Source organism: Muntiacus reevesi, chromosome 9 (genome assembly GCF_963930625.1).
Source record: "Muntiacus reevesi chromosome 9, mMunRee1.1, whole genome shotgun sequence".
In the NCBI taxonomy this organism is placed as follows: Eukaryota; Metazoa; Chordata; class Mammalia; order Artiodactyla; family Cervidae; genus Muntiacus; species Muntiacus reevesi.
Window position 1 is genome coordinate 41,249,274 of NC_089257.1, and position 16,857 is coordinate 41,266,130.

Here is a 16,857-nt window from a genome sequence, read left to right on the forward strand (position 1 = left end):
CTAACTTGGCCTTTTCTGATGAATGAGGGACTCCTCCATACAACAGTTTTTGCTCTGTAGCTCCCACTAGGGCTGGCAAAAATGTTAATATATGTGAAACATGGTCTAATAGCTCTCCCTATCCAGTTCTAATTTTTTCCCCTCTCCTTAACACATTTAAACTCTGTTTACTAACTCTATCTTAGCATCTGCTTCCCAGAGAACTCATCCTTTAAACAATTTTTATATATTTTGTTTGAGGTAGGTTAGACATCTTTAGCCAAAGCACTGAAAAGTTAGAGTATCAAAATTTTGTTTTTGGTTTCTTTTGGCCAGCATAAACCATTGTCTTTTTCAAAGCTTGCAAACAGAGCTTGTACAAGGATAGAGGTTTCTTTACTTTCAGAGAAAATTTCATGTTTGAAATTGTTTTTGTTTAAAATGATTTGATTGGCCAACCAATATTTTAAAAATATTTGCTAATTAATATATTTTAAAGTGTATTATGTATGAGATTTCATATGAAGTATGTATACAAAATCATGAACTATACAAAATATGTATATTTGACCTTCTACATACAATTCCATTTTGTTTATTCTCAAAATTGTCTGATTATTAACTCTCAATGTTTTAGTTATTAAACAAAATATGTTTTAAGAAATTTAAAAATATAACAGAAAATATGTGCAGAAAAAATTAGAGGTAACTTTCTGATAAAGTTTTAGGTGATTAATATGATTTAGAAAAACATGAACTAAAAAGGTAAATGCATACATATTACATAAATGCCAATAAAAGAGACTATTGCAAATAATTATTTGAGAAATGCAAATCATGTTCAATAGCGGTAATCCCTTCAACATACATGTCAGTCTATGACTGTATGAAAGAAAGGATTCCCAACATTGTTAAAGGTCTGAGTGAACTATTGGCAGTTAGTTCCTGAGTTGTTAAACATCCTTCAGCAAGCATAGCATTCCCATCTGGCATTTTTCTTTACTGAAATGTAGGTAGTACAGTCTTTCAGGAACATGTTTACCTACTAATACTAGTTGCCTGAAGGACTAGAGTGATTTACACTTGTCTGATAGATGGAAGAGAAGAGGAAAAGAAGAACTAAGAAAGAAAAAAAAGTCACATGCATTTAAATATACATGCACACAGATTCTTAAATCAGAGAACGTGTATATGGAGCTTTCTTCAGGAATTAGATAGATCAACTGAATCATCATGAACTAAAAAAGGAGGAAACACTCAGTGTTTCCTCTAGTATACTTTTATTAGCTAGGAAAGTGAAAGTATGGAAACTATATATTTTTCTTTTAAGATAGGCATTGATATAGGTAACTTCTCTTGTTTTGCTGGTATGCATTTCAAAATTCAAGAAGTAGAGGCTTCCAGTCATCATTGAAGGCTTGAATTTTTAGATGTTCAATCTGAGAAAAAGAATGGAATTTTCTCAAGATCTCAGGGACACTGAGGGTACTATGCATACTCAGTATTAAAGCCGTTTACTCTATGAGTTCTGACCATAGAACATAAGACCATTCCTGTAGATCATGCTATCCCCTGGCTACACATTCAGTTTACTTATTTACCACTTATAAATCTATTCCCTTTCTTATTGCATTGATCAACTTCTTCTTTTTTTGTTTTTGATAAACTTCTTTTTGAACAAAATTTCCCCATAACCTTTTTGCGGATTTGATGGGTCTTCAGACAGGACAGAACGGGATTCATCAGGAGAGGCACCAGTAGGAAAACATCAGCCATGAGCATGTGGATCATAGGAGACACATCGCTGGCAAATTGGTGGAGCGTGGCCACACTCAGCACGGACACATAGAAGATAAGCACAGCACAGATATGGGAGATGTGGGTGCTGAGGGCCTCTCTGGGGGTTGCGATGCCCAGTATTGTCTTTGAGATCATCATGTAGGAGACAGTAATAAACAGCAAATCCAAAATAGTAGAAAGGGCAGCACAGAGTTCATAGAAAACATTGACTCTGTAGTCAGAGCAGGCCAGCTTCATGACACCCTGGTGGAGACCGTAGGAGTGTAAGAGCAGATTTTGATGACAGTATGTCAGCCTTTGCAAAAGAAAGGGCAGTGAAAGAATCAACATAATATTTTTGGAAGTCAGCAAGACCACTGTTGTGATGAATTGGGAGCTGGTTAAGATTGTGCATTGTCTAAGAGGGTTGTGGATAGCCACATACTGGTCAAAAGCCATTATCAATAGCACAGAGGCTTCAGTGACGTGAATAGATGGACAAAGAACTCCTGGGCAAAGCTTGCAGCTGCATGAATTCCACAGACACCAAACAGGAACAGTCCCAAAGTGGTGGGTAAGGAAGATCGGGACAACCCTAGGTCAGAGATGGATAGCATGGAAAGGAAATAGTATACAGGGTCATGGAGGCTTGGCTCTGTCTTAAAAAAGAAAAGGATGGTGAAGTTACCCAGGAGAGAAAGGAAGTACACGGCTGAGAAAGGGATGGATATCCAGATGTGACTCTTCTCCACTCCAGGGATCCCGATAAGGAAGAATCTAAGAACTTCAAAGTTGGTGTCATTAAGAGGAGACGTGACACATAAAAATGATACTTAACCAGGTGCTTGCCTCAGTGGAGATGGATATTTCCTAAATAAAGAAGATATTCCTTTTTTTTGTAAAATGTAGGCCTAAAATTTCTGCTTCATATAATTAATTACTCAGTTTTCCTTCCTTGAATCAAGCTGATAAATTTTTCTAAAAATTTCCATTCTTTTTCTCTGAAGGTACAGAATCTAGTCCCATTTACACACAATAGCTTCTTTGTGAAAGTGAAAAACAACAGTTGCTCAGTCATGTCTGACTGTCTGCGACCCCATGGACTATACAGTCCATGGAATTCTCCAGGCCAGAAGACTGGAATGGGTAGCCATTCTCTTCTCCAGGGGATCGTCCCAATCCAAGGATCAAACCCGGGTTTGATCCTGCTTGCAGGCGGATTCTTTACCAGCTGAGCCACAAGGGAAGCCCAACTATGCTAGATATGTCTAAAATTTATCTTATGTCAATAGACTGTGACCATTTGCGTTCTGCCCTTTTTATCACTACTGCTTGAGGACTGCATTATTTTTAGAGATAGTCACTATTCAGTTCAGTTCATTCACTCAGTCGTGTCTGACTCTTTGCGACTCCATGAATTGCAGCACGCCAGGACTCCCTGTCCATCACCAACTCCCGGAGTCCTCCCAAACCCATGTCCATCGAGTCGATGATGCCATCCAACCATCTCATTCTCTGTTAGATTTAATTTAAATGCATAGAATAAGCACACATAGATTTAATTATTTTATTATGTATTTATTCTTATTTTAAATTTTATACAATAATATGCATGCCTATGTGCAAGGTCAGTCATTTCCAACTCTTTAAGATCCCATGGACTTTAGCCTGCCAGGTTCCTCTATCCATGCAATTTTCCTGGCATAAAATACTGGAGTGGGTTGCCATTTTCCCCTCCAGGGAATCTTCCTGACCCTGGATTGAACTCATGTCTCTTGTGACTCCTGCATAGACGGTGGATACTTTACCACTGTGCTACCAGAAGCCCCTAGATAGTAACATGCTGCTGCTGCTGCTGCTGCTAAGTCACTTCAGCTGTGTCTGACTCTGTGCAACCCCATAGACGGCAGCCCACCAGGCTCCCCCATCCCCAGGATTCACCAGGCAAGAACACTGGAGTGGGTATATAGTAATATGACACCCTCCTAAATGGTTTATATATATTTTCTCATTCATGTTATATATGATTATTTTATTCAATTTATAGTTAATAAAACAGGTCTTAGAGAGGTATAATAATTTGTCTAAGGTCATGAATCTACCTATGAGACATAAAGAAAATGAATCATGTGGTTTTTGAGACATACAGGCTTCCCCAGTGGCTCAGACAGTAAAGAATCTGCCTGCAATGTAGCAGACCTGGGTTTGATCCCTGGGTGTGAAAGATCCCCTGGAGGAGGAAATGGCTACCCATTTCAGTAATCTTGCCTGGAAAATTCCAAGGACAGAGGAGCCTGGCAGGTTACAGTTCATGGAGTTGGAGAGAATTGGACATGAGTGAGTGACTAACATTTTCTCTTTCACCCTTCTCACAGATATCATCCTGACTGGGCATTTCTAAGACATCTCTGAACACATACCCCTATCAACACATACATTCCAGTTCCCCTTGCTTGTTCTATAAGATTTTCAATCTCCATGGGCATCTCTTGCTTTGCTTTTAACATCTAGCATATCTATTGAGAATACAAAGAGATAGAAAATGGGATGAAGATTATGTCTAATATCCCGAATGAGTAGAATTACATCTTACTTTCTTTGAGACTATTTTTTATCAATGTGATATTACAAGCTGAGAAGCAACCTTAGACTCCCCTTTTCTGCTTTGTATGCCCTGTCTTAGAAAGCCTAGAGGGTCCTTGGGGTTGACTCCAAGCAAGAGGTGCCTGATGAATAGCACCATACTTCATGGGAAATCGAAGGGGTTCACTCAAGGGAGATGAATCTAACAGCTTAGAACACAGGCTCAGACTAGGGACATTAAGTATGATAAGATCTTGGAGGCTACATTAAAACCCAATACCATTTATCAACTCTTGCTCTTGGCTCATCTGCCAAGATATTTCAGGACGAATTAACTAGGTGTTTAGAATCTCAAGTTCTGAAAGTGATCATACTGTCAATTTTGCATATTAATTTTCTTCTAACATGAAATTATACTTCTCTATTAATATGTTTACTGCTCATTTGTAATTTCTCTTTTTGAAGCATCTGTTGAATCCTTTTGTCCATCTTCTATTGGATTACCTATCTTTCTCTAATTGATTTGCCAAAGTGTTTAAATAAATATAGGCTAAGCCCTTTGTTGGTCATGTATAGCATATATGTTTTCCCACTTTACTGCTTGCCTCTTCAGTTTCTTACTCAATGCTATTTATTCAGTTGGTGGAGTTAGTCATTTTATGCTGTGTTGATTTATACTCTACTTACTTGTAGGCAGATACAGGGGATTCTCTTTGGAACAATTATGAGTAAAACACAGGCCAGCAATCAAATGTAGCCAGCCTGTCTTTGCTATATAAGTCATATCCACTTTCTCAAATATCATAACATTATGACATAATTAGAAATGTGGAAATTAGGGAGAAATGAATTCTCAGTGGTTCTATACTTCTTGTTTAAAATCCTTGTAAGCCTTCAAACCCAACTAATTCACAATCACACTAAATTCTAACACTTTTGTCAATAAAGAAGTGCTTTACCAAAGTGCCTCTTAAACTTTAATGTGAAGATCAATCACCTGAAGATTTTGTTAAAATGAATAGCTTGATTCAATGTATTTTGAGTGGATCATAAGTTCCTGTATGTTTAACAAACTCCTAGGTGATGCTTTCTATGGTGGTCCAAGGACCACACTTTGAGAAATACAGCTTTAGTCTCCTAACACATGATTTTGGTAGACGGAAGAAAGTCTGTCCATCATGTTGGATTTGCTTGTGATTAATTTTGTCTAAAGATAATAATCAAGTAAATGTGATTGATGAAAATTGTCTCTGTTCAGTTAGGTTGACTAGTATTTCTATGAGATCATTTCTATGGGACGATACCAAAGAAAGGGCCCAGTAAACTATGACGTCCTGCTGTATAGACTAGCATAGTCTATAGTCATTCTATTTTGAATGTAGTCATTCAAAATAGTCATTCTATTTTGATAATTACACTCATGAGATGAATTTATGTAACTCTGATACCATAAGGGTATATTCCCTCTAATTCTCACCATTCTACATCTAGGAAATAATGGTATTTTTTTGTTCCTTTAATTTTACACAGTGTACCATCCCTTCTGATATTTTTCCATAAACTTCTCACAAATGGCAATGTCTAAGAGAAAAGCAAAACAATAACAACAGAAAAAGAAAACATAATAATTTTAAAAATATTTATTGATTCCAGATAAGGATTACATGCATTCCCATATAATTTTGTTGCTTTTCACTTGCAATAAAATTATTTTTAAAATATATTTTAAGTGAAATATTTTGATTTTCCAAAGGCTTCTACCAGTGTTTCACTGGGTCCCTTTCTGAGGGATTTCTCAAATAGTGGATTATTCCTGGGTGCTGGGGAGTCTTTTCCTCAAGGCAATCTGAGTAACCATGGGGGGTTAATCATTCATGTTTGACTATTACATTCAGATTAGCATTACTAGTCTCTTGGCACTACTGATGTTTTGGCTGGATAACTTATTTTTGTAGGGGGCTATAGTCTGTAGGGAAAGCATATCCTATAGGATGGTCAGGAGCATCCCTGGTTGTTCAGTAGATGTCAGCAATACACCTCATCTCCCAGGCTTCCAGATATTGTCAAATGTCTCTTCATAGCAAAACTGTGCTAGTTGTGAACCATTATTTTAGAAGGTACAAAAGCTGGGAACTGTGGTTCGTATTTCAGGAACATGTGGAAGTAATCATGGTGATTACAAAGTCCTACCACCTCTGTGGACATTTTTGTAACTTCATTTTCCTTTCTGTGTTATTTTACTGAGAAGATTAGTAAAGAAAAACCCGAATGACAGACTCTCTTGGAAAGTGCTGAACATGACATCTCTGTACAACATCCTACAAGAACTAGATGCCCATCCACTCCACTTAACTCTCCTTTCTTTTATTAGCATATACTGCTGAAGGCTTCACTTTGTGCTGCCTAATTTCACACTGGGAAAACATGAGCTTCTTTTTATTTCCATTAATACGGTAACTGAAAGGAGATGACCAGTGCTTTGTCGTGCTACAGCCCTCAGTGTCCATGGTTACAGATGTGAGGCTATGGAAAAGGCAGAAGGAGATGGTTATGTACCTCAGACACAGAAATATTTAGCACTTGGATCTGAAGATAAAATTTCCTATAAGAAGAAAACATGGAAACAGATGCAATCCTGAATGTGAAAGCTAAATTTTCCAAGTTCTATCTTGGGATGTAAAGAAAAGGATTGAATCTCATCTTTTAATTTCCTATCTGTGGGAAATTCACTAAGTCAAATTCTCAGAGGCTCAATCTCTTCAACTGCAAAAACAGAAAGAATGCTTTATAAAAATTAGATTATTTTTTAGACTCAAAAGAGAAAAAACACTTAAAAATACGTTGAAGCATATCTTGCATATACAAGATATTAGAGATCCAAAAAAAACTGATGTGGTTTGTGAAGAGGACTTAGGTCAATGAATGGAAAGTTAAAAAAGCTAGACATTTATTCTATAATCTACACAGATTTAGGTCATATTTAGGAAGGGAAGTTGGATGATTTGCCACACAATGTATATCTTATATATCAAATATAAGACAGTAAACTTATCCCTGACCTCATATAATTTTTCTCTACTTTCAAAATCTTTGAGCTGTATGATATGTTTACTTTTGAAATAGACTTAAGAAAGTTATATTCCATCTGAATGGAGTATTGAAGAACTCTTCTATAATTTCATTTCCCTAAAACATGGTTTCATGTGAAAATAATAATTAATATTATTTGTTAATAACCAGTTATTGGAGAACTACTTTGTGTCAGAAATATCCTAGATATTAGACAGACATAAAAAATAGGCATGATTTCTCCTTTCATTGATAGTACACTCTATTTAGGAAACAGGAAAAAACAAAGAAACAATGTATTTATTTACCTGATGTGAAGTGTTGACACATTGGAAGGGCCCTCCTGATGGTGGGAAAGACAAGGCAAAAGCAGACGGGGGATGCAGAGGATGAGAGGAGAGATAGCATCACCAACTCAGTGAAGGTGAATCTGAACAAACTCCAGGAGAAAGCAGAGGACAGAGGAACCTGGTGTGCTGCAGTCAGTAGGGTTGCAAAGTTCCACATACAACTTAGCGAATGAACAACAGCAATATATTTAATTACAAATCAAAATAGTAAGTATAATATAGTAATAAAGAATAAGAAGCAATATTCTTAAAAAGAAAGCACCAAAATTTGAACTGAAGGCTTAAGGTAAGCTATGATGAAGTTAAGCTGAAACTTCTAAATACTGAATAGAAATGAGTAAAACTGAAGCCAACAGCATATTAAGGGAAGGGTTCAGATGTGAAAATTTATAAAAAACAGAAAAGTGGCAAATTCAGCAAATTTTGAGAAGACCACTGTGACTAGAATTTCATTATTTGACAAAACTGGAGAGTTAGAGAGGGTAAAGAACATGTATCACTTATAGTAGGTACTTTATTTCTTAATTCTATTCCCAAAGAAGTAATAGTCTACATTGAAAAGAAAAATAACATCATTCAATTTGTCTTTTTTAAAAGATCACTCTTGTCTGGAATAGAGAATCAGTTAGAAAGTAGCAAAAAGTCTGCTTTTAAAAACTAAAAATGTTAATGGAGTATTTCACTAAAGAAATCCTGGTGACATACTAGGATGATTAAAAGAGATAGCGAGGAGATGCAATTAAGATATAGATTGTGTCTAGAAACAAAAGAACATTGTATGGATAAACTGAACGTGAAAATGAGGAGCTCATTTTTGTTAAAAGAATAGGAGCTACCATTGTTCTGTCTTGATTGAAATCTGGTGCTTTTATAAAAGATGACATCATCAGACATCTATTCTCTTTATTGTTAATTTGGATGGAGACCCCCCCACAAAATACACACCATTTCCTATTCTATGCCCATGGACAGTAATCAATTTGAATGAAATAAATCTGATGATAATAACAAAAATATGTTAATGATTATTTGTGACAAATGTTAGGTTTTCTTAAACACATCTCTAAACTCTTATGCAAGACACTACCCCATATGTTGCCTATTATCTACGACTTTATTAATATATTTTTTTCTGACATAATTTTGCTACAACTTTTACTCTAATCTGCCTGGTTTTCACACAGTACACGATGGGATTCATCAGTGGAGGCACAAGTAAAAGAACATTTGCCATACAAACATTGAAGAGGGGAGAGACATGCTGGACAAAGCGATGAACAATGGCAAGGTTGATGATGGGCAGATAGAAGATGACCACTGCACAGATATGTGAAACACAGGTATTGAGGGCCTTGAGCTGTTCCTTTCGGGATGCAGTTCCAAGCAGAGTCTTGAGGATTAGGATGTAAGACATAGCAATGAACATAAAGTCTACCATAATGCAGAGTGCTCCAAAAAAGCCATAGATGACATCAATCTGGTTGTCAGAGCAGGCCAGCTTCATGACATCCTGGTGGAGACAGTAGGAATGTGAGAGTTGGCGTTTCTTACAATATGTCAACATTCTCAAAGTGAAGGGAAAGGGAAGAACCAGGAGGAAGCTCTTAAAAAAGCATACAATTCCAATTTGGGCAACTCTGAGAGTTGTAAGAATGGAGCTGTATCTCAGAGGGTTGTGGATGGCTAGGAAGCGATCGAATGACATGACCAGGAGCACTGAGGATTCCAGTGCTGTGAATCCATGGATGAAGAATTGCTGAGCAAAGCAGGCATTTGCAGAGATTTCAGAAGCTTTAAACAAGAAGATCCTCAACATAGTGGGAAGAGAGGAAAAGGATAGGCCCATGTCAGACAAAGACAACATGGAAAGGAAATAGTACATGGGCTCATGCAAGGAAGGTTCTGTCTTAATGATGAAAAGGATGGTGCAGTTTCCCAGAAGGGCAATAAGATACATGCTGCAGATTGGAATAGAGATCCAGATGTGTGCATATTCCAGCCCTGGTATCCCAACCAAGATGAAGGTGGTGATTTCAGCATGTGATACGTTGATAATGGACATGATGAAATTAGAGGGCTCTGCAATGATACATAGAGCGTTGAGTCGAAAAAAAAAAAAAAAGAATATCTGGAAATTTAGTTGAAAAAAGAGAACCCTTGATTTCTGACTGTTTAGCTGTGTTTTGATAGAACAAAACATTTATGTGACTATCATATGGTGAGAAGCGGTGTCCACTTTAGAATAGAATCTGCCTGTATCACAGATTAACAAAATTACATCTGGGCAAGTTTTTCCTAAATAGGGAAACAGAAATATATTTTGTAGCCAGATGATAACTTGGTTTCTTTTTCCCTGTAAAATATTAGTAAACTTTAGTCAATAAATTTAGAATCCTCTAAAATTTATTTCATTCACATTCTAGATGAAATACTGGGCAGAATATGTGATTTCTAGAATGACACTACATGAAGGCAAAGGAGTCTCACAGCTTAATTTCTATGTACTTCTTGGAACTCCCAAAGAAATATGGTCTTATCCAAACCAAACTACCCTTAGTTCTATTCCTTGCTATCTGAAGATTGTTGGTTAAATACCCTTTTAAAAAATCCCATGGTTTTCAAATCATGTATGTATTTGAAAGGGCAGTTAGTATAGATTACTGAAAATTGCGTCTCAGTTTCTCTTGGCCTGGAATGTGTGATTTAGGAGAGCTCGGTATCATGATTCAGGAGAATTTGAATTCTGTTGAAGACTGATACCTTAAAAAGTGAATAGATCATTTTCATTGCTTCTGAAATGAACAATTTTCCTAGATATATGATGTTTGGAGGTGTATCCTGCTCTATATAAAGTTCTAAATGGTTGATTTCCAAAGAGAAGTAAAATGAACACAAAGTATATAAAGGTAATCTGAGTTCTTACCAGAGAATGGGTTATTTGGCAGAGGACTCTTGAGTGCAGCTGAAGGATTTTAGCATAAAAGCCCAGAAGCCATTTGTCTCTTACCAAAGTCTCCTTCTTATATATGAGGGTTTGCCTCTTCCTTCCACGTCACTTGCGCTAGGGGCATTGAGTTCCCAGTGGATTTCAGCTAAGCTGGATCTATTCTGAAACTAACAGTAAACATGTGCAGACAGCAAATCCACAGAGATGATTCACAGTAAAGGAAGTAAATGAGGATCTAGACTTTGAGCTAGGGTTTATTTCTGTTGGAGAGAGGTCCTTAATAACCGAGTATGACAGAGACATGGTAAATCTTAAATAAAGTCTCTTGATATTTCTGTTGTGTGTTTGACTCAGATATTGCTCCTCTACCATGGACAATGTCAAAGCAGAGATGCTATGAGCTGAACCTTATTATTCAGGAAAGTGATGTAAGACAGACACCCTATGACATATATTTTAGCCTAGCCTTTGCTCTTGAACCCTAGATCCACCCTGCTAAATGTTCCTGAACACTGTTAACCAAATATCCCTTAAAATCAACTTGTTTAAATCAGATATAATCTTCTCCTTTCCTAAATCTGTCCTTTATGTAGGGCATGGTAATCCTTTATACTTAATATGTCACAAGTTCAACATATCAGCCCTTCAATCTCTTCTCGCTCACATTTTATGCATAGTAGTAGCCAAAATTTCAGTTACCAATCTATTTGTTGCATTTATTGATTTTCATTCATTGCTGGATAATGATTTTCAACCTGTGAATCTTTTGAATAATGGTAACTATAATTATTATCTTCATTTTATTGATCAAGAAAATGTTTCTCAAGGAGTTCAAGTAGTCTGTCCAAGGTTATATCAGGGTTGTACATTAGAGCTAAGGTAGGAGCTGAGGTCCGATTCCTGATAACTAAACATATATTAAGCAATTGGAAGGTCAATATTTTGGACTTAGGGATTGAATGGTTGTCTGGAATTCCATACTATTTTCAGCATCCTAAGTTGCCTACTAGTTAATTTTGGGCACAGTAAGATCTTTTTGGGCACAGAATATGTGATCTTATCATTGTTGTACTTTTGCAAGGAAATAAAATGGTAGTTTGAGGTTCCTAAGGAAAATGCTCTTGAAATTATATCTATACTTGCATCCATTAATACATAGTTTTTGGATAAGAGTAAATATTAAATGAACAAAGAGAGGAAGCACAAAAAAATTTTATCGTAATTTTCTGGAATAAGTTCTTTCTGAATTTTGCCATAATAATTTTTACCTAATCATTTAAATTAGTTGGAGGTTAATTACTTTACAATATTGTAGTGGTTTTTGCCATACATTGACATGAATCTGCCATGAATTTACATGTGTTCCCCATCCTGAGCCCCACTCCCACCTCCCTATCCATCCCATCCCTCTGGGTCATCCCAGCGCACCAACCCTGAACACTTGTCTCATGCATCCAACCTGGACTCGCGATCTGAACCACACTTGATAATGTACATGTTTCAGTGCTGTCTCTCAGATCATCCGACCCTCGCCTTCTCCCACAGAATCCAAAACTCTGTTCTATACATCAGTGTCTCTTTTTCTGTCTTGCATATAGGGTTATCGTTACCATCTTTCTAAATTTTGTCGTAATAATTTTATTTTACCAATGTCCTATTGTTTTCATCCCCTGAAAAGATATCTCATGGCAAGGTAGTCAAGAATTTTCTAGCTTCCATTTTTGCTTTATCTCTGAGTGTTCTCTGGGTCCTTCTTATAAAAGAGATAGAAGGATTAATCTTGGTTCCTTGTTATTAATGTGTGTGTGTGTGTGTGTGTATGTGTGTGTGTATAATAATTGTGATGATGTTTGCCTGCATTTATTTGCTTATCATCTGACTTTGGATACTGATCCAATTTGTCCCATGATGACATAATTAACCTACAATAGGGCACTTAGGAAGTTTGTCCTTTCTATTTTGATATGTCCAGTCATTAGCACATTGAATGGCTTGTGGTAACTTGTAAGTGTTTCTTGAATGAATGAGGGGATTGCGTTTTTTAAACCGGCATCATGTAACACATACCACTTTTATCTTTTTTATCTTTGGTATGGTTTCCATTTATTAAAGCTATGTCTGTCATAGAATAAAAGCACAGATTTTGGTAAATGTAACATCTATTCATATGGATTTTTATTTTGCAAACTGACATCTATTTTTGCATGTTTAATTTATAAACTATTATAAAATTTTACTTGTATATAAAGCATACTTAAAATATAACTATATTATGACAAACATATACTATGCAGTATATCATAAATGTTTTGGGATACAACTTTGCTGTAATTTTTTTGTGATAAAGCAAAACATTACAGATTAGTTGAAGCTTTTCTTGGTCCTATATGCTAAATGTTAATAAAGACATGCATATCAAATAGATGGGATGCAGCTGAAGCAGTACCTCTATGGTAAAATACAGGTGAAGTTCACTTATTAGAAAAGAAGAATAGGTTGAAAACAAAACTATAGCATCCATTTCAAGAAGATAATAAGAGAATGAATGATATATTAAATCCAAAGGAGAAAGGAAGGTAAGATCAGAAGTCAATGAAATGGAAATCTATCATAAAATAGAAAAAGTCAACAAAGCAGAAATTTGGTAATTTGAAAAGTTTAAGAAGGAAAACCCATTTAAAAACCTAGGAAAACTGATCAAGAGAGAAAACAAAGGGCATATTAATAATGAAAATAGGGACATAATATACAGATCTTACAGATATAAAGTTAAATAAATATGATGAATATAATAAACAACTACTTTTACTGTATATCAGTTAATGGAAATGGAAAATGCCTTCGAAAAATGTTAGTGTCCAGAACTCAAACAAGAAAGAGAAAATCTGGACAGCTCCATATATGTCAAAAATTTTTAATACTTTAAATAAAAAGGTTTCAAAGAAAACTTAACGTGAAGAGGGTTTCATATGAATTCCGTGCATGCATTCAAGAAAGAAATAATATCAATATTGTTCTTGTTCTTTCAGAAAATAGACCAATTTCTAACTGGCTTCATGAGTGACATCTAAACAAAACAGATATAAGAGAAAGTAATTAATGGCTAATATGGCTATGAACATATATTCTACATTTAAGAAACAGAAAATAGTATATAGTGACCTATAAAAAAGAAAATATATCATGGTAAAATACATATTATCCCAAGACACTACTTCAAATAAATTATGAATGTGCCTTATTCTAACAGACAAAAGGGATAAAAATCATATGATTATCTCATTAAATAAAATAAAAATATTTTTAATTACAAAAATTGAGTAAATTAGAAGAGAAGTACTTTAATTTTAAAAAGACATATAAAAACAGAAAAGCTGCGCTTCCCAGGTGGCTCAGTGATAAAGAATCCACCTGCCAATGCAGGAGACATAAGTTCAATCCCTGGCCCAAGGAGCTCCCACAGCCACAGAGCAGCTAAGCCTCATGCCACAACTACTGAACCTGTGCTCTAGAGTCCAGGAATCACAACTACTGACGCCCACGTCCCCTGGAGCCTGGGCTCAGCTCCAAGGGAAGCCACCTCAATGAGAAGCCCACACACTGCAACTAGAGGGGGCCCGTGCTCGCCACACTAAAGAGAAGACCACACAGTAATGAAGACCCAGTGGAGCCAATAGATAAATAGATCAGATTATTTAAACAATTAAAAAATTTAAAAGCTAACATTATTTTAATGAAAAAAATATTGAACATTTACCCACTGATATAAGAAATGTCAAACATGCCTCAGTACTTTTGTCCAAAATTATATGAAATGTTTAAAGAAGAAATGAAATTATAACAGTTTTAAAGGATAAAGCAAAAATATCTGTTTACAAATGATTAAAAGGTAAACATAAAATATATAAACATTAAACATAAGTAAAATTAGAAAAGTTGGCCTGATATAAAAACCATATACAAAGCTGAAATTCTGTCTAAATGAAAAAGTCTGAAATCAAAATTTAAAAAATCAGGTACAATAGACTTCAAAACATTAAATATATAAAAATAAATGTAATAAAATACTTCCAAGATTTTAAAGTGAAAGCCACAATAATGCAGAAATTTCCAGAAGATCTAAATAGTAGACATATATTTTTTGGAAAACTCTATGGTGTTAAGGTGACAACTCTTCCAAAAAGGACATGTTGATTTAGTAAAATTCTAATCCAATTCTAGTAGATTTTATTGGGAAAACTGACAAGCTGATTATAAATTTTATATAAAATCACAAGGAGGACATGCAAAATAAAAAAATGGATGAATTAAGCACTACATTTCATGACTAACTCTTAAGCTGCATTTATTAAGCAGTGTGATATTAATATGAGAATTAGACAAAGTATTGGAACAAAACAGCTCAGATACTGACACATACATTTAGTATCATGTGATTTATGACAGCGACATAATTCAAAAGGGAAAGGAAGGTCCATTTCAAGAAATGGAATAATGTATAGACAAATAGAAAAAGTCTTGAGCTTTATCAAAAATTAATTTACGCTAGAGAGTAGACCTAGGTACTAAGTGAAAGAAGTCAATCTGGAAAGGTTACATTCCATATAATTCCAAATATATGATATTCCAGATAAGGCAAAGCTACGGAGACAGTAAAAGCTCAGTGGTTTCCAGAGGATGGGTCTGGGGAGAGAGGTGAACAGGCAGAGTACAGGGGAATTGTAGAACAGTGAAAATACTTTGTATGATACAACAATAACAGACACACGTCACTATAGACTTGTCTAAAGCATAGAATGTGCAACACCGAGAGTGATCACTGAGGCCCTGTCATGCTGACCACATATGCAAGATGAGGCTGTAGGAGGTGAGAAGTGGACAGTATCCATGCTTAAACCTGAAGCCAGTGCCTTTAGGCCATAAATGTAGGTGACAGTTATACCTGAACAGGTCAGGTTTGTGTTATCCTGGTGCATACAGCATCTTAGGAAGAAGGGCAGGGAGGGGATGAGAGTCAGGTTCCTGGCCCAGAGTCTACCTATTGGACTCTGGAAACAATAAACAAAGAGGTCCATCTCAGTGAATGAGAAATGACATCCAGGGGCTAAGGTTGCGGTGAGGACTGAAGACTTCCAGAAGGAGAAACCATAAATGAAGAACTGCTGAGTGAGGTGGGCATCTGTAACAACATAACAGAGATTAACCATAATACCCAGGGCACTAAGGAGAGTAGAAAAGGCCAAACCTAATTCCAGGAATGCCAATAGAGTCAATAATTGACACATGGGTTCACAAAAGTGACAGTCGTACTTAAAAATGTATAACGTCATTGAATTGCTCAGGAAAAAGAAAAGATGGGGATGACAAGTTGCTGATGTTACTCAGTTATTAAGTTGAGTCTGACTCTGACACTGCATGGACTACAGCACGCCGGGCTCATCTGTCCTTCACAATCTCCTGGAGTTTGCTCAAGTTCATGTCCAGGCATATAATTTCTCTGGAACGACCATTAAAATAAAAGACAAGGGTTATGTGCTGCCAGTCATGGAGACTCCATGCTTTTGGCTCTGGAGAGAAATCTTAAGATCCATTAGCTCATATACACAGACTTTTTTTGAATTATCTCTTTTTAATTGGAGGATGATTGTTTTACAATATTGTGTTGGTTTCTGCCATACATCACCATGAATTTTCTGTTTTCTGGCAGTTGATTGTCCTACATCTTTCCCGATATTACAGGAAAGAGACAAAAATCAAACTGAAGGAAAAAATCTCTTTAAGAAATAGTCTTATCAAGAAAGATGAAGCTGTTTTGATTAATTCACTCACTGATTCCTTCATGTGTTGATTTATTCAATCCATATATATTAAACCTTTTTTGCAGTTCTGTGTGTGTAGTGTGTGTGTGTTGTTTTTTAAGGCTAGACATCCATATGAGTAAAGCATCTTGCAAGAAACATAAAATATGCATGTGTTTCTCTCACTTTTCACCTCTGTAATAACAGGATAACTGAAGAAAGAAATTAAGTCCCTTGACTAGTTATTCAGTGATGAATGATTACCCTAAACCTTAACTACCTTCTAAAAGGCTCAACTATGATTATTGTTTTGTTGTTCTTCTAACTGAACTTAATTCAAATTCCTAGAGTG

The 16,857-nt window shown here is 35.8% G+C and overlaps 1 protein-coding gene and 1 pseudogene across 1 annotated transcript; both read right to left on the reverse strand.

The window, feature by feature from the left end:
* Positions 1 to 1,572: 1,572 nt before the first annotated feature.
* LOC136175786 (olfactory receptor 51A4-like) lies at positions 1,573 to 4,265 on the reverse strand (annotated as a pseudogene).
* Positions 4,266 to 8,877: 4,612 nt separating this feature from the next.
* On the reverse strand, positions 8,878 to 9,822 carry LOC136175787 (olfactory receptor 51A4-like). Its single transcript, XM_065946007.1, has one exon. It carries the CDS (start codon positions 9,820 to 9,822, stop codon positions 8,878 to 8,880), a length of 945 nt encoding a protein of 314 aa, XP_065802079.1.
* Between the last annotated feature and the right edge of the window lie 7,035 nt (positions 9,823 to 16,857).